The 24,028-nt window shown below is 44.3% G+C and overlaps 2 protein-coding genes across 15 annotated transcripts in view; one reads left to right on the forward strand and one right to left on the reverse strand.

The window, feature by feature from the left end:
• Positions 1-24,028, forward strand: part of LOC124525068 (GTPase IMAP family member 7-like) — a 190,168-nt gene that overhangs the window by 101,850 nt on the left and 64,290 nt on the right. For 4 of the 12 annotated variants that reach the window (XM_047097511.1, XM_047097522.1, XM_047097520.1 and 1 more), the window contains one exon: positions 5,007-6,447. The exons of the other annotated variants lie outside the window; for them this stretch is intronic. In XM_047097511.1, coding sequence (XP_046953467.1) covers positions 5,007-5,896 — 890 coding nt within the window. In that variant the 3' untranslated portion in view covers positions 5,897-6,447. Of the gene's footprint in view, positions 1-5,006; positions 6,448-24,028 lie in introns of those variants that run through there. 12 annotated transcript variants of the gene reach the window in all.
• On the reverse strand, positions 18,444-23,701 carry LOC124525085 (GTPase IMAP family member 1-like). 3 transcript variants are annotated; one of them, XM_047097554.1, is made up of 3 exons: positions 23,642-23,701; positions 20,791-20,839; positions 18,444-19,551 (listed from the first exon to the last, which is right to left on the reverse strand). In XM_047097554.1, exons 2-3 carry the CDS (start codon positions 20,831-20,833, stop codon positions 18,680-18,682), a joined length of 915 nt encoding a protein of 304 aa, XP_046953510.1. In that variant the 5' UTR covers positions 20,834-20,839; positions 23,642-23,701; the 3' UTR covers positions 18,444-18,679. The 3 variants fall into 3 exon arrangements, with proteins under 3 accessions (XP_046953510.1, XP_046953512.1, XP_046953511.1); XM_047097556.1 differs by lacking the exon at positions 23,642-23,701 and adding an exon at positions 23,414-23,461; XM_047097555.1 differs by lacking the exon at positions 23,642-23,701 and adding an exon at positions 23,219-23,448.

The following is a 24,028-nucleotide window of genomic DNA, read 5'->3' on the forward strand; positions in this document are numbered from 1 at the left end:
GAAATCAGGGGCGCCTGGGTGGCTCAGTCGGTTGAGTGTCTGACTTCGGCTCAGGTCATGATCTCACAGCTCGTGAGTTCGAGCCCCGCGTCGGTCTCTGTGCTGACAGCTCAGAGCCTGGAGCCTGCTTCTGCTTCTGTGTCTCCCCTCTCTCTGCCCTTAACCTACTCGCATTCTGTCTCTGTATCTCTGAAAAATAAATAAACATTAAAAAAATTTTTTTTAAATAAAATTGAAATCAGCTCCAAATATGGTTCATAAATTGCAATTCTTTCATATCTCTTAAGTTTAATTTGATAAATAAGTTTTCACCTTCCTGTTTCTTTTTGTAAAATGTTTCTCTTTAAGAAACGGTTGGTCCTTTGTCCAAGAGAATTGGACAGTGTACATTTTGCTCTTTAAATCCTCAAGACGTCATATGACATGTTCTTCTAGTTTCCGTGTTTTGCATAAATTTAAATTTAAGGAGAGGCTTGATCAGACTAAGATTTGCCTGGTTAGTTGGGTGGCAATATTTCATAGGTGCAGTTGTAAACGTCCATCAGAAGGCACCTTATATATTCGTCTGTCTCTTTCTGTAATGTAGCAGACAGTAATGATAGCCTAGAGTAACTTTGTTTCATTAACGGTCGCAAATTATAATATTATAATTCTATCATTCTTTCTTCCTTTATTGGATGGCATAATCCTATAAAAGAAACTTCCCCTGAATCATACATTCATTTCCATAAGGTGTAGTTAATAAGACAAAAGGAATGCTTGATTCATTTTTGTCCGTGTTCAGACTAATGCCATCATTTCCTAGCATACCCCAAAGAGAACACTTCACTTCTTTTGTGATGATGGTATTGATATGAATTCATGAACTTCAACATATTTGATGAATTTCAATCCATTGAAATTATTATTCTCATTGATACTCAAATTACCTCATCTCTGTCCAGTCAGCCTCTTCAAGTTGTCTCTGTAGTCCTTTTGGTAACATCCAAAATTTTTTTTTTGAAAGTAATCTCTGCACCCATTGTGGGGCTAGAACTCATGAACGTGGGATCAAGAGATGCATGCTGTATTGACAGAGCTAGCCAGGCATCCCACGGTCTGAGTAGTTTTTGATAGAATCCTCGATTTCTAGTATGACTAGATAGTGTAGGATCCACTTGCACATTTCTTGGTCCAGATCTGGAATCGGTACGTTCTCCTAAGATTCTTCATGTTTTTGGTGGGAAATGAATGGCATTTGAAGGGCACAGTATGGGCACTAAGGGTGTTCATTGCCACTGGGCTTGTCCTTGGGCTTCAAAACTACACATGTGCACAAAAGCTAAGAATAGGACAGGATTCCTGAAAGCAATTTAAGATTTTCTTGACGTTTTTCCCCCCTATTTGGCCTTACACTCTATCCCATTAGGACAATAGCCAATGAAGCAACTGCATTTTCAAGTTTCTTGGACCAATTCTTTGTGTGGTTTGTCTATTACACCAAATACTATGTATTGCATTTGCTTTTGATTTTTACTAGTTATCTGAAAATATAGTTTCTGTTTATAATTATGTAAGCTATTTCCAGATGTTCCTCACTATCTGCAAGCAGAACGTTCCTATGAAATCTTTTATGAAACAAAATGACATAAAGCAGAGCAGCAATTACCATGAATGTACATGGAAAAAGGGTGCGCATTCCCAGATCTCCCCTAAATAACCTCCCTTATGTGTTTCTGATACTTTTAGACACAACTTGTTAACAGATGCACAAATTCAATTGAGAGAAAGCCCACGTGCTCATCTGGCTCACAGCTCTGGTGGCTGGATGGTGAACCCCTGTGTGAGGTTCCCGGGGAAGGTGATTGGCAGCTGGCATGGACAATGGCCCACTCGGCCTCTCCATTAGCTCAACTGGCTGTAAAACAAATGCGGAGCGTTGTATTCGTGTTCAGCTTTTTTTTGTACAAATGAAAAATCCTCTTTGAATTTATGTCAGCCAGCAACAGCAGGTACACATGTAGGTCTTTCATAAAGGAAAAGAGCTGTAATTCGAACTCTCAAAAAGAAGGAAGTACATGCTTTCAAGACAAATCTATGACATCGAAGTATACTCAAAGTAGTTTCCAGCTTCTACCCTGCCCCCGCCTTATTCCTCCCATCCCTCTGTCAGTAACTTCTTTGGTGACAGTTCAGATGATCTGCCATTGCTTTTTCATGTGCATGAAATATATGTTGTACTTTGTACCTGCAGTTCATGTTCCTCCCCACTAGAGAAATGACAGTAAACTAAATATTATTTTCTTCACTTTGCCTTTTTTTTTTTTTTTTGCTTTATGAAATATCCTGGAGATCTCTGAATCCCGGCATAGAGAGGCATTTCTTATTCCTTTCTACAGTTGGATAATACATCGCTGTGTGTATGTACCTTGGGTCATTCAATCAGACCCCTGCCAGTGGGCATTTGATAGATTTTTGGTCTTTAATTATTACAAATAGTGACACAGAGACTAAACATATGCCCAATCTTTTCCTGTGTTTTTGTCAGTGTAGCTCTGGGATATAAGGAAGGGGAACTTCTTCCTCTGCCCTTCAAGGTCTTCCAGCTGCACTAAGAATTACATTCACTTGAGGCAGATTAACAAGAGAAAAAAAAAAGCAGTGTGCACAGATGCTCAGTAATGAAACTAAGACCAAGAGAGATGATCAAGGCAGGCAGTTTTTATACTTTTTAGGCAAAGAGATGATGGATCTGTGAGGGATTGACAAAACAAGGAAAATTTAACTTTGGGAGCATCTGTTAGGGAGGAATTCTTAAGAGACTTTGGGCTGGAGGAGTAAATTAGTAGAAAGTAGTGGGCTGTTTATACACTCTTCTTGGCTCTAAATCTCCCATCCCTGATCATAAGGGTGTCTCTTTACCTCCTGGGACAGAATGGGCACCTTTCACATGGGAGATTTGTTTCCTGCTTGCAGGGGGACGGAAGAGGGTCTTAGTAATCTTCACATACAGGCTGTATCTTAAGGTACTTTTATATGAAATAGTCAGTATGCCAAAGTTGCACGTTTAGGGGTGACCTGCCCTTGACCACTACAGGCATAAATCCTAAAATTGGGACTCACAATCCAAGAATAAATGTATATGTAATTTGTGTGATATTCCTAATTTCTCCCCTGTAAGTTTTAGACTGTTTTTCAATTTCATTAGCCGTGGAGAAGTGAATCTGTTTCCTCTAAACCTTTACCGACTGATTATTGCAGCAAATTTTTGCACTTTTGCCAAATCTGTAAGTGGAGAAAGAGTATCTTAGTGTAATTTTAATTTGGTATGTTTAGTTTTTTTCTTTTCCTATGTTGGGTTTATTTTTCTCTACATTAAGTGAGTGTTCATATATTTTTACATAGTTGAGGAGCATTGACATTTCTTTTTTTTCTTGCAACTGTTTATTCATATATCTTGCTCCATTTTCTATCGAGCTATTGGACATTTGTCTCTGTACCTTTACGTATTCTTTGTATAAGAGGAGAATTAACCTTCTTTGATATAGTCTGACATTCGTATTTTAATTGTCCATGGTGTTCGTTGTCTCCCATTGTCTTTTAGATGTTTATGTAGTCAGATGTATGAATCCTTTTCCTTACAATCTTTCAAATGTTAGAAAGAGTTGCCCCCCCCCCAGGTTACAAAGGATTTGTCTGGGTTTCTTCTAGTATTTATGTGGATTGATTTTTAGTGTTTATATTTCTTTTTTTTTTTTTTAATTTTTTTTTCAACGTTTATTTATTTTTGGGACAGAGACAGAGCATGAATGGGGGAGGGGCAGAGAGAGAGGGAGACACAGAATCCGAAACCAGGCTCCAGGCTCTGAGCCATCAGCCCAGAGCCCGACGCGGGGCTCGAACTCATGGACCGCGAGATCGTGACCTGGCTGAAGTCGGACGCTTAACTGACTGCGCCACCCAGGCGCCCCTAGTGTTTATATTTCTAATGTATTTAGCATGTGAATGGCATGAAGACGTGGGTGCAGTTTTGTCTTTTCTGTGTGGTTTTGTAGTTATCCCAATGCTGGTTATTAGTCCATCTGTCTCCCCATTGCTGTGAGATTCTGCCTTATGGAAGATAAATGTAACACGATACAATTGAACTGGATACTCATGAATATAGTAGACCAATTTGGTCTGTTTCTGAATTGTCTGTTTTTGTTTTCTGTTCTGTCTCTGTTCACACACATCCTACTGCCTTAATTATAGGGGCTAAAATATTTTACTATCTGGTAGAGCTGGCCCTCCCTCATTGTTCTTCTCTTTTTTGACTGTACAGGCTAATTTTCTTTCTTCATTCATCCAATTGAAATTTATAGTCAACTATTTTAGCTGCAGAGAAAAAATGGAGACAATTTTTTTTAAATTTATATTTCTATAAAATCACATTAAAGAGGTATGTATTAAAACAGTGTTGAATTTGGGCAAATGTCTGTTCTGCATCAAGGTATTTTTCTTCTTAAATCTACTAAATGGGATGTGTTGTAACAATCCATTTTCTCATATTGAACCACCCTACTATTTCTGAAATAAATCACATTTAATTGTGGGGTATTACTTTTTAGTGTCTGACAATTTATTTGGGATTTTTGCATTAGTATTCGCAAATGAGACATGTCTGTAGCTTTATTTATTGGTGAAATCTTTGTTAGCCTTTGGGATCAATATCATACTTATGTCGTAGAAAGAACTGGAAAGATTTCCTTCTGTTTTAAGTCATCAGGAATAGTTTAAGAAAGGTTAAGTGAGATCCCCATGAAACTATCTGGACCTGGTACTCTTTTGTAGGGGAACTCTTTAACTACTTTATTGTTTCTTCCATGGTGAGTGAATTGTTTCATCTTTCTGTCTTTATGGGACCTACATGGATAGTAGACTACTGCAGGATTTCAGGGAGGAACACATAGGTCATAAGAGCGAGGTGATGTTTTCCACTTACCTACTTTGACTCTTTTTCTTCTCCTTCTCTTTTTTACACCCCACAGCCACTGGTAGTGACATGGCAGACCCTCAGGACAACACTCTGAGGATTATTCTGGTGGGGAAAACTGGAAGTGGGAAGAGCGCAACGGCCAACACCATCCTGGGGAGTAGAGTCTTTGAGTCTAGAGTTGCTCCCTATTCTGTCACCTCCAGCTGTCAAAGAGCATCCCAGGAATGGAAGGGGAGGAAACTTGTTGTTGTTGACACCCCAGGGCTCTTTGACACCAAGGAGACCCTGTATACCACACGCGGGAAATTCAGCCAGTGTGTCCTCTATTCCTGTCCTGGGCCTCACGCCATCATCTTGGTCCTCCCAGTGGGCCGCTACACGGAGGAAGAGCAGAAGACCGTGGCATTGATCAAGACTGTCTTTGGGAAGCCAGCCTTGAAGCACATGATCGTGTTGCTAACTCGCAAAGATCACTTAGAGGAGAAGAGCCTGAGTGACTTCTTGGCAGATTCAGATGTGAAGCTAAGAAACATCATCAGCGAGTGTGGGAACCGCTACTGTGCCTTCAACAACAGAGCCTCAGAGGCCGAGAGGGAAGCTCAGGTGCAGGAGCTGGTGGAGCTGATAGAGGATATGGTGCAGAGCAACGGAGGGGCTTACTTTACCGATGCCATTTACAAGGACACAGAGAAGAGGCTGAAGCAACGGGAAGAAGACCTGAAGAAGATCTACACCGATCAATTAAATAATGAAATTAAACTAGTAGAAAAGGAATATGCTCATAAGTCACAGGAAGAACGGGAGGAAAAAATAAAATTGCTAAAGATGAAGTATGCTGAACAAATAAAAAATATCAGGGAAGAAGCTGAGAAGGGATTATTTAGAGATGGTTCAAATGGGATTATGAGCGTGCTTTCAAAAATATGGCAGATGTTTTGGTAGTAAAGACCATTTCGTTTTTTCTTCTGAATTTATGATGATTTGCGATAGTGGTAGATTGTAGTTTCCATAGATAGCTGTGACAGTAGCTTCTACTTATTCTTCCTATAATCTGACCCTGTTACTCCTGCCACTGAGTTGCGGGGCCTGTGTCCTCTACCTTGGAACTGGGCAGATCTGGGACCGTTTCAATTAATAGCAGATGGTTGAAGCAACACCTTGTGACTCTAAGGTTACATATGGGCAATGCTTCCTTGCCCTGTTGGAGTTCTTGCCCTTGGAACTTGACTGCCATGTTGTGAGAAAGCCCAGGCTGCCTCTTGAGAGGCCCCCATGCAGAGGGCCTGAAGTCAATGGCCCACTTCCCAGCTCACCTTTCATTTGTGACTCAGACCAACTTGCCCACCATGCAAATGAGGCAACACAGAAGCTGGCCCTCCAGATTCCCCACCATCTCAGGCCAAGTTGCAGAAAGCAAAGATGATCCTTTCCCACTGAGTCCTGACCAAATTGCAGCTTTATGAGAACAAATAAATGATGGTTTTTGTTTTTAACCACTGAGCTTCAGAATGGTTTGTTATGCAGCGAGAACTAACCAGAACGAAGCCTCTTCCCAGCTCTCAGTCCCCACCGCCTCCCCTTCCCACCTGTCCCTCTTCACACAAAGTTGGCATAATCAGGCAATGGCATATAGAGTTCAAAGACTCAGGAAAATTCAAATCAGAAATCCTGCACATGTTAAGTGTCTGAACCACTGGTCACATTTGTCATTGCACAGCATGGCCAAAAGTACTATGTTAAGGAGGTATCGGGTTTCTCTGGAAAGATTGTTCTGTGGTTCATGGAGATCTGAAAGTCACAGGATTCTCTTATTGTGTTTCTCTCTTTTCTTTTTTAGGGACCATCCTTACTTAAAATGTCTCCACTTGTATTTGAAAAATCCCATCTGGGCCACATAGTTTTCATTTGCCTCTGCAGAATCATACTTCACCCTAGCTCGTTGCCCCCTGAGGCTGATCTAGTTGCACTACATCGGTGGGATCTCTTGCTCTCTGAGTTCTACCTGGCTGGCCAATGGGAAATCCAAGTCAGAGGCCCTGTGTAAGTAGAAAAGCAAGGCTGGGGTATCCATTCTCCCACCTCTATCTCTGCAGGGCCATCTCTGACTAACTGCAACCCTACGCCAAAGGTCACAGCTCCTCCCTTAGTGGCCTTTCTACCCAACTCTTCTTCTGAATTCCAGTGTTCGTTCACCCCTTCAGGTGGGATTTAATTTTCTTATCGATACTATCAACGTCCCTGTGGTTTCCAAATTCCCTGTGTCCACAGTGTGTAAGAGGCCCCTTCTCTAAACTTTCTCCAAGTACCTAATGAGAGCAGACTATCTTTTTCCTGTGAGAATCTGATTGATAAATCTTATGGTACCCAGTTCTCCTTCAGAGCATCTTTATTGTTATTGATGGTTTTTCATTCCCTCTAGTGCTTGTTTCCTGACACCAGAAAAATCTCTCCTTACCCTTCCATGCTGTGACATTTGCAGTAAGTAGATGAAAGGTTCTGTCTTGCTAAAATAATAGAGAAACTTCAAACTTAGATGGGTGACTCTCAGTCACTCCCAAGGATTGCAGACATCCAAAGTCCAAATTTATTAGAATTTTTATTTGTCCTTTGTTTTGTCTGTGAACATGACTGAGAGTATTTACCATATCAGTGACTTTTCGGGAGATGGATTAGAGATTCAGTCTGGAAAATTTAAGATTCTAAATACACGCTCATTCTAAGATTCATCACAAGTATTCAGAATGCAGTAAAAACACGGAAGAAAAATCCTCTCATGAGAAAACATGTGTCAAATGACAAAGTGAGACCAAAGTACTCTTTGCCATCATGCACTTCTTATGTTCAAAAGTACTTCCTTGTAAGTGACTCATCTGTGTAATAGTATGTCTAGAGAGCAAAGCATTCCTGCCATGTCCTTTTTCATTTCAGAGTCGTTTAAAAGATATTTTCCCCCAGAGATATGCAGAAGCATTCTTAATACAATTAACCTGTGTTCAGACCATTTGAATGTGCAGCTTATGTAAGCTGATTCCTTTTCTCCCAACCTTAGATTCTTTTTTGGAAGGTAAGACATAACCAGAGAAACAACGAGTAAATCAAATAAATCATTATCTCTTCACTTGACAATCAAAATATTGCTCACTCACTTCTCTTAACATATTTTATATTCTAGTTTTCTCTGAATGTGGTTCTATTTCAGTGCTGAAGACTGTGGAATTTCCAGCGTTTAATGTGTGCATGATCCCTTTTGTTGAAATATGTGATCGTCATGACTCATGATGGGGAATTTACATTAGGATTTATAGAGGACGACCTAAGGAAAGATTTAGCATGTGAAGTCTACTGTGAAGGATGTGTAGGATGTATCCATGTGGGTGATGAGTACGATGGTCATGCATCTATTCAGAAACAGGAAAGTTCAGGGTGACAGGTAAGATTTTCAGGGGAAGGATAGAGTCAGGAGCAACAGTGTTCAGTTAGGTTTGTGAAAAGTTCAAAATCAGATGTCAAAGTTAGGGTGAACGTAAAAGTTAAAGGGTCAGAAGGCTATATGAAAGGCTTGGTGTAACATAAATATCTCCCTTAATATCAGTTGAATCTTTACTAATTGCCAATACCCCGCAGTCCAAAGCTATATGCTAGAAGATCCATATAGGATGCCCAAAGGAAGAAGGAAGAACCAGTTTTGTGAGGTTTAGTCCTTCAACTAATTTGATAGATATTTGAAGGGGTCAAGAGGAAAGGACCTTTTCTGTTAGGTTTTAGCATGTAAGTAATCTCTACACCCAACATCGGGCTCCAGCTCATGACCATGAGATCAAGGGTCGCATGCTCTTCCAAATGATCCAGCCAGGCATCCCAAGAGGAAAGGGCTTTTTAAACGAGAACATTTAATTTATAGGGACAATGACAAATTAGTATTGGCCAATTCTTGGAGTTCATCTGTGGCAGAATCGTCTCCCCAGGGCAGAAGGTGGCCCAGGTGTAACCGTATGACTATATAAGGGAGGCCCCACAGGGAGTCGTCTCTGCTTGCCATGTCCAGAGAGATGAAGGTTCTCTCTCTCCTGAAACCTAGTGAGGTGGCCTCTGGAGTTTGATACTGCCAGAGGGGTGTGGGCGGTGTACATTAAGAGACTTGCTGTGTGTCCTTTGGAGTTTGGCTTTGCTGCCTGGTGGTCATGGGATACATGAAGGCTGTTGCTTTGCTCTGTGGAGGGAGCAGAGTACACATGGTGGTGGAGGTCTTGGACGCAGTCAGAACTTTCACTAACACGGGGGCAAAAGTATGTGTTCTTCATATATCAAATGGGGCCACATGGGAGGGAGGCACCCAAAGCCAGTTTGAAAGGGACTTTCCCAGGGGCCCAGCAGGGATCCCAGCAGCTTGTATGTGCATCAGAGTTCTGGAAGTCCGGCACTAGGAACAGACGTTGAAGCAAGCGATGGGAGAGGGGAGAGTGGCCTTCTGTTGGGCTTATGATTTCAGATTCCCAGAGGAGACTCTGAAGGCTATTAACAGTGTTGCATGGGAAAAAGAGCCACTAAGAATGCTGCCACTGTCCCCCCACTAAGGCCAGACTACACTTGACTCATCTTCAGTGTTTCTGCCTCTTCTCCTCCATCCCATGAAGAATCAGAGCCAAGGCAAGGACAGGAGGAGAATGGCAGGGTGGGAGAGCTCTAAGCAGCCCTGTCTACACTGCAGGTTCTTCTCTGGGAGCAGGCACATGCCAGGGATGCCAGGGACAGTAGAAGATTTACCCTTCAGCAATATTTTTTAAAAGTTTTTGTAAATATATATATATAGCTAACTTGACAATTTATTGTCAATTTATTGTCAATAAATTGTCAAGTTAGCTAACATACAGTGTATACAGTGTCCTCTTGGTTTTGGGGGCAGATTCCTATGATTCGTCACTTACATACAGCATCCAGTGCTCATCGCAACAAGTGCCCTCCTCAATGCCTATCACCCATTTCCCCCCTCCCCCACCCCCCATCAACCCTCAGTTCGTTCTCTGTGTTTAAGAGTCTATTATGGTTTGCCTCCCTCTCTGGTTGAAATTATTTCGTCCCTTCCCTTCCCCCATGGTCTTTTGTTAAGTTTCTTAAGCTCCACGTATGAGTGAAAACATATGACATCTGTCTTTCTCTGACTGAGTTATTTCACTTAGCATAATACCCTCCAGTTCCATCCATGTTGTTGCAAAAGGCAGGATTTCATTCTTTCTCATTGCCAAGTAGTATTCCATTGTATATATAAACCACATCTTTATCCATTCTTCTGTTGATGGACATTTGGGCTCTTTCCATAATTTGGCTATTGTTGAAAGTGCTACTATAAATATTGGGGTACATGTTCCCCTGTGAATCAGCCCTCCTGTATCCTTTGGATAAATTCTTAGTAGTGCTATTGCTGGGTGGTAGGGATGTTCCATTTTAATTTTTTGAGGAACCTCCATAATGTTTTCCAGAGCGGCTGTACCAGTTTGCATTCCCACCAACAGTCAAAGAGTTACCGTTTCTCCACATCCTCGCCAACATCTTTTGTTTCCTGAGTTGTTAATTTTAGCCACTCTGACTGGTGTAAGGTGGCATCCCAATGTGGTTTTGATTTGTATTTCCCTGATGATGAGTGACGTTGAACATCTTTGCATGTGTCTGTTGGACATTTGGATGTCTTTTTTGGAAAAGTGTCTATTCATGTTGTGTGCCCATTTCTTCACTGGGTTATTTGTTTTTTGGGTGTTGAGGTTGGTAAATTCTTTATAGATTTTGGATACTAACCCTGTATTTGATATGTCATTTTTAAATATCTTCTACCATTGCATTGGTTGCCTTTTTGTTTTGTTGATTGTTTCCTTTGCACTGCAGAATCTTTTTATCTTGATGAGGTCCCAGGAGTTCATTTTTTCTTTTATTTCCCTTGCCTTCGGAGATGGGTCGAGCAAGAAATTGCTGGGGCTCAGGTCAAAGAGGTTATTGCCTGTTTTCTCCTCTAGGGTTTTAATGGTTTTCTCTCTCACATTTAGGTCTTTCATCAATTTTGAGTTTAATTTTGTGTATGGTGTAAGAAAGTAGTCTGTTGCTTCATTATTGGTATATAGAAAGGCAACTGATTTCTGTACATTGGTTTTGTATCCTGTGACTTTGCTGAATTCATGTATCAGTTCTAGAAGCTTTTTGGTCGAGTCCTTCAGGTTTTCCATGTCATCTGCAGAAAGTGAAAGTTTGACTTCTTTGCCAATTTGGATGCCTTTTATTTCATTTTGTTGTCTGCTTGCTGAGGCTAGGACTTCCAACATGATGTTAAACAACAGCCATGAGAGTGCACATCCCTGCCATGTTCCTCATGTTGGGGGAAAGGTCTTACTTTGTTTCCATGAGGATGGTATTAGCTGTGGGCTTTTAATACATGGCTCTTATGAAGTTAAGGTAGGTTCCTTCTATCCCGACTTTCTTGAGGGCTTTTATTAAGAAAGGATGCTATATTTTGTCAAATGCTTTTTCTGCATCTATTGACAGGATCATATGGCTCGTATCCTTTCTTCTATTAATGTGATGTATCACATTAATTGATTTGAGAATATTGGACCAGCCATGCAGTCCAGAAATGAATCCCACTTAATCGTGAATAATTCTTTTGAGATACTGTTGAATTTGATTTGCTAGTATTTTGTTGGGAATTTTTGCATTTATGTTAACCAGGGATATTGGTCTGTAATTCTCCTTTTTAGTGGGGTCTCGGTATGGTTTGGGAATCAAGGTAATGGTGTCTTCACAGAATGAGCCCGGAAGCTTTCTTCCATGTCTATTTTTTGGAACACCTTGAGAGGGATAAGTATTAACTCTGTTTTAAATGTCTGGTAGAATTCCCCTAGGAAGCCATATGGCCCAGGACTCTTATCTGTTGTTAGATTTTTGATAACTGATTCAATTTCTTCACTGGTTATGGGTGTGTTCAAATTTTCTATTTCTTCCTGTTTGAGTTTTGGTAGCATGTGGGTGTCTAGAAATTTGTCCATTTCCTCTAGGTTGTCCAGTTTGTTGGCATGTAATTTTTCATAGCATTCCCTGATAATTGTATTTCTGTGATGTTGGTTGTGATCTGTCCACTTTTATTTGTGGTTTTTATCTATTTGGGTACTCTCTCTTTTCTTTTTGAGAAGCCCGACTAGGGGTTTATCAATTTTGTTTGTTTTTTCCAGAAAAGAATAAAACTAGTTATTAGATTCATTGATCTGTTCTATTGTATTTTTTTTTGCGGGGGGGGGTCTATATTTTTTATTTCTGCTCTAATCTTTATTATTTCTCTTCTTCTGCTGGTCTGCTGGCTTTGGGGTTTCTTTGCTGTTCTGCTTCTACTTCCTTTAGGTGTGCTATTAGATTTTGTATTTGGGATTTTTCTTATTTCTTGAGATAGGCCTGGATTGCAATGTATTTTCCTCTTAGAACTGCCTTTGCTGCATCCCAAAGGATTCGGACTGTCATGTTTTCATTTTCACTTGCTTACATACAGGTTTTAATTTCTTCTGTAAGTGCCTGGTTGACCCATTCATTCTTTAGTAGGATGTTCTTTAACCTCCATGCATTTGGAGGCTTTCCAAATTTTTTCTTGTGGTTGACTTCAAGTTTCATAGCATTGTTGTCTGAAAATATGCAGGGTATGATCTTGGTTCTTTTGAATTTGTTGAAGGCTGTTTTGTGACCTAGGATGTGATCTATTTTGGAGAATGTTCCATGTGCACTCGAAAAGAGTTCTGCTGCTTTTGGATGAAAAGTTCTGGATATATCTCTGAAGTCCATCTGGTCCACTGTATAACTCAAAGCCATTGTTTCTTCATTGATGTTTTTTTTTTTGCCCAGACCATCAGTTCATTGTTGTAAGTGGAGAATTAAAGTTTCCTCCTATTACAGTATTTTTATCGATAAGATCACTTATGTTTGTGATTAACTGATTTACGTATTTGGGTACCATCAAGTTGGGAGCATAAGCATTTACAATTGTTAGCTCTTCTTGATGTATAGACCCTGTAATTATGATATATTGCCCTTCTTCATGTCTTGTTACAGCCTTTAGATTAAAATCTAGTTCATGTGATATAAGTATGGCTACCCCAGCTTTCTTTTGACTTCCAGTAGTATGATAGATGGTTCTCCATCCCCTCACTTTCAATCTGAAAGTGTTCTCAGGTCTAAAATGGACCTCTGTAGACACCATATAGATGGATCTTGGTTTTTTTTTTTTAATCCATTCTGATATGTTATGTGTTTGATTGGGGCATTTAGTCCATTTACATTCAGAGTGATTATTGAAAGATATGGATTTAGTGTCATTGTGTTACCTGTAGGTTTCATGCTTGTGGTGATGTCTCTGGTCCTTTGTAGTCTTTGCAGCATTCCACTCACAGAGTCCCCCTAAGGATCTCTTGCAGAACTTGGTTAGTGTTCATGAATTCCTTCAGGTTTTGTTTGTCTGGGAAAGCCTTTATCTTTCCTTCTATCCTGAATGACAGCCTTGCTGGATAAAGGATTCTTGGCTGCATATTTTTCCTATTCAGCACATTGAATATTTCCTGCCACTCCCTTCTTGCCTGCCAAGTTTCTGTGGATAGGTGTGCTACTACCCTTATGTGTCTACTCTTGTAGGTTAAGGCCCGTTTGTCCCTGGATGCTTTCAGAATTTTCTCCTTATCTTTGTATTTTTCCAGTTTCACTATGATATTCTGTGGAGAAGATCTATTCTTGTTAAATCTGAAAGGAGTTCTCTTTGTCTCCTGGATTTGGATGTCCATTTCCTTCCCCAGATAAGGGAAGTTCACAGCTATAATTTGTTCAAGAAACCTTCTTCCCTTTTTCTCTCTCTTTTCTTCTTCTTCTTCTGGAACTCTTATGATATGGATATTATTATGTTTCAGTGAATCTCCTCGTTCTCTATTTCTCCCCTCTGGGTCTAGTATGTTCTTATCTCTCTTTTCCTTGGCTTCATCATTTTCCATAATTGTATCTTCTATTTCACTTAATCTACCCTTTGCCTCCTTCATCCTTGCTGTCACTGCATCTGGTTTATTTTGCACCTCATTTACAGCATCTCTTAATTCGTTGTGACTATTTCTTAGTTCCTTGATCTCTGTGGCAATAGATTGTCGTCTGTCTTCTATGCTTCTTTCAAGCCCAGTAATATGACTATCATTCTAAATTCTTGCTCAGTTATATTGCTTATATCTGTTTTGAGCAATTCTCTAGCTGTCATTTCCTCCTGGAATTTCTTTTGAGGAGAATTCTTCCGTTTCATCATTTTGCCTAGTTTTCTGTCCCTTATGTGTTTTAATAGCTTCTTATGGGTCTTGCTCCTGTGAAGACTATTATATTAAAACAGGGGGTCATAATGTTGTCCAGGGCCTGGCCCATCAAGAGGTATTTTTGGAGTGTGTTTTGTGCTCTCTGTTGTTGAGACTCTGATTACTTTATCTCCCTATTCCTAGTGGTGGTTTGGACCTTCCATCAGGAGTGCTTTGATTTGTTTGTTGAAGTATCCCTGGAAAAAAAATTTTGATGGGGGTGGTGGTGGTGTAAGAGTCCTTATCCCATACAAAGAGAGAAATGACAGGGGCAGGGAAAAGGAAAAGAAAAAAATTTACCAAACCGAGATCAGAGAAACTTTATGGCTTAGTCCATATATATATAGAGAGAGGAAAATAAAGGAGATACAGAAGAGGCATAAAGAGAATAGATTAAAAATGTCTGCTTAAACAAACCAACAACCAGAATAACCAGACTAGAGAAGGAAAGAAATAAGAGGAAGAAGAAGAAGAAGAAGAAGAAGGAAGAAAGATGAAAGAAGAAGAAGAAGAAATATATATGTGTATATATACATAAAATAAAAATTGACCAAGAATCAAATCAGAGAATGCAAAACTACTGGACCAATATCTGATGGTGCCTTGTATCCAGTGCCTGTGCTGGTCTGGAGGAGGGACTGTCTGGTTCAGTCAGTGTTGAGTCTTGCTCTGTTAGACACACAGTTACCAGGTGCAGAGGGGCATGTTTTGGTGTGAGCAGGTCCACCTCCACTGTGGATCCATTGTCCGTTCCCTGAAGCCCCACTTTGCTGGTGATGGGGAGTAAAATGGTGACACCCCAGTCTCTCCTCCCCAGACCAGGCTTCCTAGACCACTCTGTTCAGGTCGTCCTCACAGTGCCCCGGGAGCATGCGTGGGCAGTCTGTTTCGCTCCAGGATCTAGGTTCTGCCAGGCAGTCGGCTGGGATTCAAACCCCAATGTCTTAATGGATCCTGCTCCACGTGCCCCAGTTCTGGCGTACTGTCACTCCAGGGTATGGTCACAAAGGGCCTCTGGGTGGCGGGGGGGTCCTGCAGTGTCCTTTGTCCTTGGAATGGCTATTTGCCTTCTTCCCACAGCACTCAAGGGAGGGGATTGTTCTCTCCACCTGTGCCTGGGAGCTGGCTACAGAGCTTGGGCTGGCTCCCCTCCTCCCCAGGTACACAAAGAGGCCGGAGAAAGCCCTGCAGTTAAAAATTGGTTCTTTCTCCATTTTGTCTGTTCCCCAACCCATGTTTTTTCTCTTGTCCAAATACAACCTTCCACTTCTGCAACCTCTCTTTCGCTTTCTTTTGTCTTTCTGCAGAAGGGCATCCCTCCCCTCTGTTCCTACGCTGCCTTTTTTATCTCTCCCAGTTTGAAATCATGCACCTATGGCCCATCACATTGTCCTCATAGGCCCCTGGAGATGTTTCTGTCACTCTGTAGCCTGGATTCCTGGAAGTTCAAGCCTTCTCGCCTCAATACTTCTGTGTTTGAGGGACGAGGGAACTTCAGATTCCCTTACTTCTCTGCCATGTTAACTCCTTCTGAAAATTTTTTCAAGTGTTTATTTATTTGTGAGAGAGAGAGAGAGAGAGAGAGAGAGAGAGAGAGAGAATGATCAGGGGCAGGGCAGAGAGAGAGGGAGCCACAGAATCTGAAGCAGTCTCCAGGCTCCAAACTGTCAGCACACAGCCCAACGTGGGGCTCAAACCCATGGACCTCGAGATCATGACCTGAGCTGAGGTCAGACACTCAGCTGACTGAGTCACCCAGGCGCCCCACCCGTCAGTGAAATTGAGAGTGTGATTATTACACTAGATGATTTGAGTACATGAATGTGACCAATAGTGATTGGAGAGGTTTTTTGCTTAAGGCAGAACCTGTGTAAGGTTTCCTTCAGGTGGCATGGATGGAGCCAGTGTGAAGGGCCGATGGGAGGAAAGAATAAGTGTCTTCTCTTCCTGTCCTTGTGACATCCATCTTATTTAATCACAAAGTTCCACACAGGAGGACTTTGATGGAGAGGAGATTCCAGTAGAGAAGAACCCCAAGATCTTGCCGATCCTAATTCCTGTAACTGAGGTGTGTATTTCCTATGAGTGTAGCACTGGGAATCCAGGTGACAGGCACTTTGCTCATGCAGAGAACTGACAGGAAGTTCCCACATCCCACCAGGGAGGGACATTTATGTGTAAATCACAGAGAATCTAGAGATTCAGAGAGGTGGAGTAGGGCCTCCAATATCTCAGGTGGGTCAGGGTCCCTCTGGGCCCTGGGCCTTACTTATTCAAGGTCAGTCAGACCCAAGACTTGACCAGCTAAAAATCTGTGCCAAGGAGTGTCCACATGCTTGAGTCCGAGGAGAGGACAGGCGGTCAAGAGCACAGCAGCGAATGGACATGATCTTTACATCTGTATGGGTGACTTTGCCGGCAAGCTTGTGGCGTGGCTGGGCTAAATTTCTGAGTACACTTAGAGACCACAACTTGGTCTTTTGAGAGTGAATTTCATTTTTGACAATCTCAATCTGGTAAATAGGGTGAGTGACCAAAGCATGCTAGTGTTTGGAAGCAAAAAGAAGCTCCACATTAGAGACTTGTCTTCCATTGTCTCCTTTAACTCTGAAGATGACTCTGCTGAGGGAGTTTCAGAGACGTTGCGAGTGATGAGCCCTGAAGATGCATGTTCCAGAGGCAGCGATCATTTGCCAAAGTGCTGTGCACATGGTCCATGAACAACAACCCAGAGTGCATTTGTAATCATTTGTGAATGTGGATGTAAGGTTGCATAATTTCTGGCATGTTTTAAAACAGTGGTCTATCTATGTTTATTTCATTTTATTTATTTATTTCGGCCTCGTCTATGTTTATGAACAAAAATACAAAATGGAATATCTGAGGCAAATGTTCTGAAGTTCTTTCTTCCTGTTAAGAAGTATCTTGATTATCTGAAATTCTTCCTAAGTTGGGCTGCATTCTCTGGGGTTTGGGATCAACAATTACCATGTTTTAGAAGGTGGCATTGATGGTAAGAAAACTTTCTTCTTAAGGACCTGAAGCTCTGATCTAGGTCTGGCCATGTATAATATCATGTCATCTGCAAAAAGTGAAAGCTTCACTTCATCTTTGCCAAGTTTGATGCCTTTGATTTCCTTTCTTGTCTGATTGCTGATGCTAGAAGTTCCAACACCATGGTAAACACAGCGGTGAGAGTGGACATCCCTGTCGTGTTCCTGATCTCAATCCCTCAGAAATGCAAGCAATTCTCAGGGAATACCATGAAAAATTATATGCCAACAAGTTGGACAACCTGGAAGAAATGGGCAAATTCCTAAGCACCCACACACTTCCAAAACTCAAACAGGAAGAAATAAAAAATTTGATCAGTTATCAAAAATCTACCAACAAATAAGAGTCCTGAACCACATGGTTTCCCTGGGGAATTCTACCAGACATTTAAAGCAGAGATAATATCTATCTTTCTAAAGCTGTTCCAAACAATAGAAGGGGAAGGAAAACTTCTAGACTCAACCTTTGAAGCCAGCATTAATTTGATTCCTAAACCAGACAGATACCCAGCAAAAAAAAGAGAACTACAGGCCAATATCCCTGATGAATATGGATGCAAAAATTCTCAGTAAGTTACTAGCAAATCAAATTCAACAGCATATAAAAAGAATTATTCACCGTGATCAAGTGGGATTCATTCCTGGGCTGCAGGGCTGGTTCAACATATGCAAATCAATCAATGTGATACCTCACATTAATACAAGAAAAGAAAAGAACCATGTGATCCTGTCAATCGATGCATAAAAACCATTTAACAAGATTCAGCATCCTTTCTTAATAAAAACCCTGGAGAAAGTCGGGATAGAAGGAACATACTTAAACATCATAAAAGCCATTTATGAAAAGCCCACAGCTAATATCATCTTCAATGGGGAAAAACTGAGAGCTTTCCCGTTGTTTTTTTTTTTTTTTTTAATAGCAACTCAAGCGGACTAAGACAGTGTCTACGTTTTGATAAATGCTCACACACACACAAAAATGTTTGTTTCCCTTTGCCATGAATCCACTTTATATATAAAACACTACCAGTCAATGCACTATTTTTTCAAGAAAGAAAAATGCATCCAAACTACTAAAATGAATTAAGGACATTTGAAAGTTAACCATATTTATTTGAATAGTGTACATATAGTCAAAAGTGACATTTGAATGCTAAAAGTGAACTTGAGCCTTTGCAAAGTCGATACAGTGTCCAAGCCGTCCTGAGTCATTAAGACTCGCAGTCTGAAACTCCACGTTTCCTTTGAAATTGGGTTTAAGTTCCCCTCAGCGCCTTGACCCAGCCCCTTTACCCGCCAGGCTCCCCGCGTTTGGAAGGGCAGCGCCTTCAATCTGGGCCTGGAGCCCCCCGCTGGAGAAGCAGCAGGACAAATAACAGTGCGCCCCCCAGTAGCAGAAGCGCCAGCGGCCACCTCCGCCTCGCGGCCTCCAGCCAGCGCCGCCCCCGCCCCCACTGCCGACCCCACCCCCTCCCCAGACCGCGGGCCGCCAGCCGCGCGGCCACCAGGCGGAGCGTGTCCTCGGGACGCGCGTGGCGCCGGGCCCACGCCAGGCCGTACACGTCGTCGGTGAAGGGCGCGCCGTCGTGCTCCAGCGCCAGCCGCTCCACCAGCGCCAGCAGCTCGCCCACCTGCGCATCGCGCTCGGCGCCCTCCGCCCGGTTGTCCAGGGCGCACACGCGGCCGCCGCACTCGGCCACCAGGGCCCGCAGCGCGCGGTTGTCGGTGGCGCGCACGTAGTCGTGCAGCGAGCCCCCCTCCAGGTCCTCCCGGCGCGTGAAGACGAGCACGGCGCGCGCCAGGACGCCGGCCCCGAACAGCTCGCGGACGCCGCGCGCCGCCTCCTCGTCCTGGGCGGTGAAGCGGCCCAGCTGCGTGACCAGCAGCAGCGCGTGCGGCCCGGGCGCCGAGAGCAGGTAGCAGCTGGCCCGCTCGGTGCAGTCCGGGTCCGCGTGCCGGCCTTGGGCGGTGAAGAGGTCGGGGGTGTCGGTGACCTCCACGCGCCACCCGGCCCAGCTGCGGCTCCCCAGGGCGCAGCTTCTGGTCACCGGGGTGGCCGCGAGCCTGGACGGGAAGAGCCTGTGGCCCAGGATGCTGTTGCCCGTGGCGCTCTTGCCCACTCCGGTCCTGCCGGCCAGGATGAGCCTGAGCCTGCGCTCCTGCGCCTGCGGCTGCTGTTGGTCGTCCGGGTCCTGGGAACCTGTGAGGACAGAGTAGGCGTGGGCCGCCGGCCTGAGAGCGCGCGTCCCGCTCCACCGGGGCTCCGGGCTGCCTCCTGAACTGAGGAGGGCAATGACACCTCCCGCTTGTGCTTGTCCAACCAGGCCTTTCCCAGGCGCTCTGGTTAGAGCTTGTGCGACTCCGGGGGCATCTTTAGCCACCTTTCTTCCATCTTTGGCTCCAGTGCGTGCACCTGCCCCCCAGTCCATGCTCCTGCACCGGGTGCACACTGCTCTGGAGGGTCCCCCTCAACGGTCGCAGGCCATGACTTCAGCTGACATTGCCTCTGGTCGTCCGCACCGTGCAGAGCTGCTCCGTGCTTGACGACTTCCCAGACCTCTGCCAGACTTCTCCCAGGGCCATCCCAGTGAGGAGATGCGGGAGGGCATAGAAGGCCTGGGAGTGAAGGGCTGTCTGGAGTCCCAGACACCCCGGGTTGGAATCACACCCCCGCATGTGCCAGCTGTGGAACCCTGGGCAAGTTTAGTCTAAGCGTTCAACGTCTTCTGCATAATGGGAGGGGTGACAGACAGTTGTGTCTCCCAGGGTTGCTCAGAGTATTCGGTGACAGGATCTCTTTGCTTCTTCCCTTCCTCCACTTCCCCTCCTCCTCCCTCTTCTCTCTAGGAAACCTGCTTCCAGTAAGACACAGTTAACCCTCCATCCTTGTTCACAGACACAGTCTACCTGGTAAACCGTGTTCCCTCTAGTCCATGATCTCAACCCTCCACATCTTCTGTGGGGATCGGAGTAGATATATTATCCTCATTGTACCCTTTGGGACCCAAGGCACAGGCTAGTCAAGGCACTTAATATCCTACAGTAGGGCAGGGGCAGAGGTCCAGCAAAAATGCAAAGCTGGGGCTCTAGCTGTTTCACCCCAGCATGGGGACATGTCTGGGATTTGTCTCTGTTCAGTCTTTTTTTTTTTTTTTAATGTTTATTTATTTTTGAAAGAGACAGAGAATGCGAGTGGGTTGGGACAGAGAGAGAGGGAGACGAATCTGAAACAGGCTCTAGGCTCTGAACTGTCAGCACAGAGCCCAACGTGGGGCTCGAACTCACGAGCTGCGAGATCATGACCTGAGCTGAAGTCAGACGCTCAACCGACTGAGCCACACAGGTGCCCCAATGTCTCTGTTCAGTCTTGAGTTAGCCCATGGCCTTGGGACCCAGAGCTGACGCCTAGGGGCAAGTACACACTGAGATCAGTTCTTACCATAGGCATTTTTTTCATCCCTGGCCATCTTGCGTCCTCCCATGCCCACCTGAAAGAGTTCCAAACACAACCTGTTAGTTCCTTCATTCCGTCAATCATTCATTCGTTTATCGAATAGGTATAACTACCTAAGGTGGCTCAGGCAAGGTCCAAAGAGCTGGTGACATCCCAATGAAAAGGTCATGCTTCCTGCCCTCCTCTGAACATCAGAATTTGGGGAAGAACCCTGGAAGGACCTGGTTGGTATTGGAACCAAACCGTGCGATCCTTTGGTGAGCCTCATTAGTCCTTTCAGGGACCCTGAATGCAAATGACAGAATGATGGTGATAACCCGTCCTGTGTGTCAGTGAGTGAGCCTTAGCTGAGAATTTCCCAGGTAATTTATGTCAGTGGCATTAACTGTAGGCACAAAGTTTTCCCAGAAGATTCCACAGCCAGGGGAGACTTTGGAAAACCGTGAGAATCAGAAATTCTGCTCAGTGACATAGGGAACCACCTTAGGGTGGTTGGCCGGGGATGGGCCGAGGGGGGGTTGGGGGGGGCGGGGGACAAGAAGAGAGTTTGCAGTTTGCTTTTGAAAATTGGGAAAGATACCTATCTCCCATGCTGATGTGAAGAAACTGTGATCTACTCTCCGAAGACCAAAGAATTTGGCTTGTGTCATTTGTGTAAATATGACCTGTGTGCTGGAGAGATGGGACACTCCCTTCCGGCTCCTGGTGTTCTTGCCCCGAATCTGAGGCCTCTCAAACTAAGCGATGACCCCAAGTCCGGCAGGATTTACTACAGATAGCCACTGACTGATGGAGTCTGCTTGATCTCACAAGGACCCGGTCACAAGGGCGCAGCTCTGCTCTGTCTGCTTCGCCAGCCGTGTGTCCCAATCACGCACCTTCTGGGTCAGCTGCTCTGCAGAGGACAGGTTTCAGGGCCTTTCCAGCCCACCTGTGCGCTCACCCCCATGACCACTCCTTCTCTCCCACATTTCTGTCTGAGTCCTGTCTGTGCTCTGCCATCCATTTCAAATGCTACCTCTTCATGGCAACACCTGGCTACTGCCGTGTCCCATGGGCAACACACAAGGACAAGCAAAGGGAAGGGTTGATTGATAACTTGTCTCTGTCCCGTTAGATGACAGTTTGTCTTCTGCGTAACACCCCTTTCGGCTCCCCAAAGCCCTTGGTAAAGTTGATCCCACAGGCCTCAGGTAAGTAGTGATCTTGTGTGTAAAAATTAGCAAACTCCCGTAACTGACTGCACAGCAGAACTGAAGAAACAGCCGGAAGATTCAGTGCAAAGAACAAGAATTTAGCTAAAGCAAGAAGTCCTTATCGATGATGAAAATGACCAAGTGTGCTCTAGGAAATCCACTGGCCTCCTGGCCTTTATGGGATTTCTCAAAGGTTTGCGGTGGTTTGGGATGGGATTTGAAAAATTCTTCCAGAGTTTCTGAGAGCTGACATCTGGGGTTTAGAGGCTTGGAGTCATTGACTGATGTAGAACATGGAGACTCATAGCATCTTAAATGCAATTGGATATTATGTAGTCCCCTGCTTCCTGAACCTGCTGTCTTTTGGAGGTATCTATGGGAGTCTTTAAAATATATATTTGACCTTTTGTTTCATAGATCTGTACTTTAATAAGAAAAAAGGGGGTGCCTTTGTGGCTCAGTCTGTTAAGTGTCTGACTCTTAATTTTGGTTCAGCTCATGATCTCATGGTTTGTGGGTTTGAGTCTCTCATCAGGCTCTGTGCTGATAGCACAGAGCCTGCTTCAGATTCTCTCTCCTTCTTCTTCATGTGTGCCTCCCCTGCTCACATGTCTGTCTAAAAAATAAACAAACAAACAAATAAATAAATAATAAATAAACGTTAAAAAAACGGTATCTCTCACCCCTCCTCCTGAGGGATTTCTTGTTTTTTTTTTAATTTTTTACTGTTTCCTTATTTTTTTGAGGGACGGTGAGACAGAGCATGAGCAGGGAAGGGTCAGAGAGAGAGAGGGAGACGAAGAATCCAAAGTAGGCCCCAGGCACTGAACTGACAGCACAGAATCCATCCCAGGGCTCAAAGCTTAATGGACCAAGCCACCGAGGCACCCTCCCCAACCCTCTGAGTGATTCTAATGCATTGGGTCCCTGCTGTGAGTTTGCGAGCCATTCATCCTGTCCAAGCCCTTCATGTATAGCCAGTGTGTGGGGATAAAGAGGGCTCCATCCCACAGAGCCTGGGCAGCTTGGGTGGGGGACGGGATGTGCAAGGACACACAAGCACGTGTACTGCAGAGGTCTGAAGACCATGTTCATAACTGTTGCTGGCTCCTGCAAGTCCCTGGGGGTGCACAGGGCTGAGGAGGTGGAGGGTGTGAGTGGGGTTCGGCTCACAGACACGATTTCCACTCTGCGATGTGTTCTGAGGTTAGACTCACTTGTTTGTCCTCAGAAATGTCTCTCTCCTTGGCTGCACATGCCCTCAGAGGGAGTGTCTGCAGCTTTCTCCAGCGTGCTCCGCCCTGACAGTGCTTCTAGCAAACACCTTTCTGACCAGGCGAGGAGCAGGGCAGGACGAAGTATGTAGTCCCAAGTAAAAGTGTGCGCACTCCACGGCTGGAGAAGATGCTTACCTTTCTTCTTCCCTTGCTTGTTCTGAAACTCAGAGCTCCCTGAAAAGCCTGCAAGGGTGAAGTTATTCTTTCTAGATCCCGCTCCCCTTCCTGGGAGGTAGTAGAATGCAGGCGCCCACTCAGTGAGCTGCAACCAGGCCCTGAATTCCTTAGAGCCCTCCTACCCCCTCCCACTTCCTCCACTCCCCTCTGTCCCAGGTGGCTCCCTTCCTCCCCTTGTGTGCTCACCTTCCAGCAGAAGTGGTGACAGGCTCTGCTGTTGGTTGCAGAAACCCGCGACCTGGTGCTGTGCCTTGGGTTGTGAGTACAGAGGCTGTTCCTGCCAGCACAGAGCAGGGAGGAAGTCTCAGAGCCCAGGGAGGGAGGGCCCAGTGGTGCCGATTTAAAGGGACAGGACATGGGCCAGCTAGGGGTGCCTTTGTGTTGTTTCCACTGTGCAACCCACCCCCTGCTTGGGACTGTGCTGATCCTTTCCGAAGGTCGTTGTGGCACCACATCTTGTTCCCGGGAGGGGCTGTAACCTCAATGAAGGGCAGTTTAGACTTCTGAGGCCTGTTCTCAGTTTTGGCCTCTGCCCACTACTCTTATCTCCAGTTGCCTTTTGCTTTTTGGGTG

This window comes from Lynx rufus, unplaced genomic scaffold (genome assembly GCF_022079265.1).
Source record: "Lynx rufus isolate CCGP_SWC_20201006 ecotype Redwood Valley unplaced genomic scaffold, mLynRuf1.p SCAF_4, whole genome shotgun sequence".
Taxonomy (NCBI): Eukaryota; Metazoa; Chordata; class Mammalia; order Carnivora; family Felidae; genus Lynx; species Lynx rufus.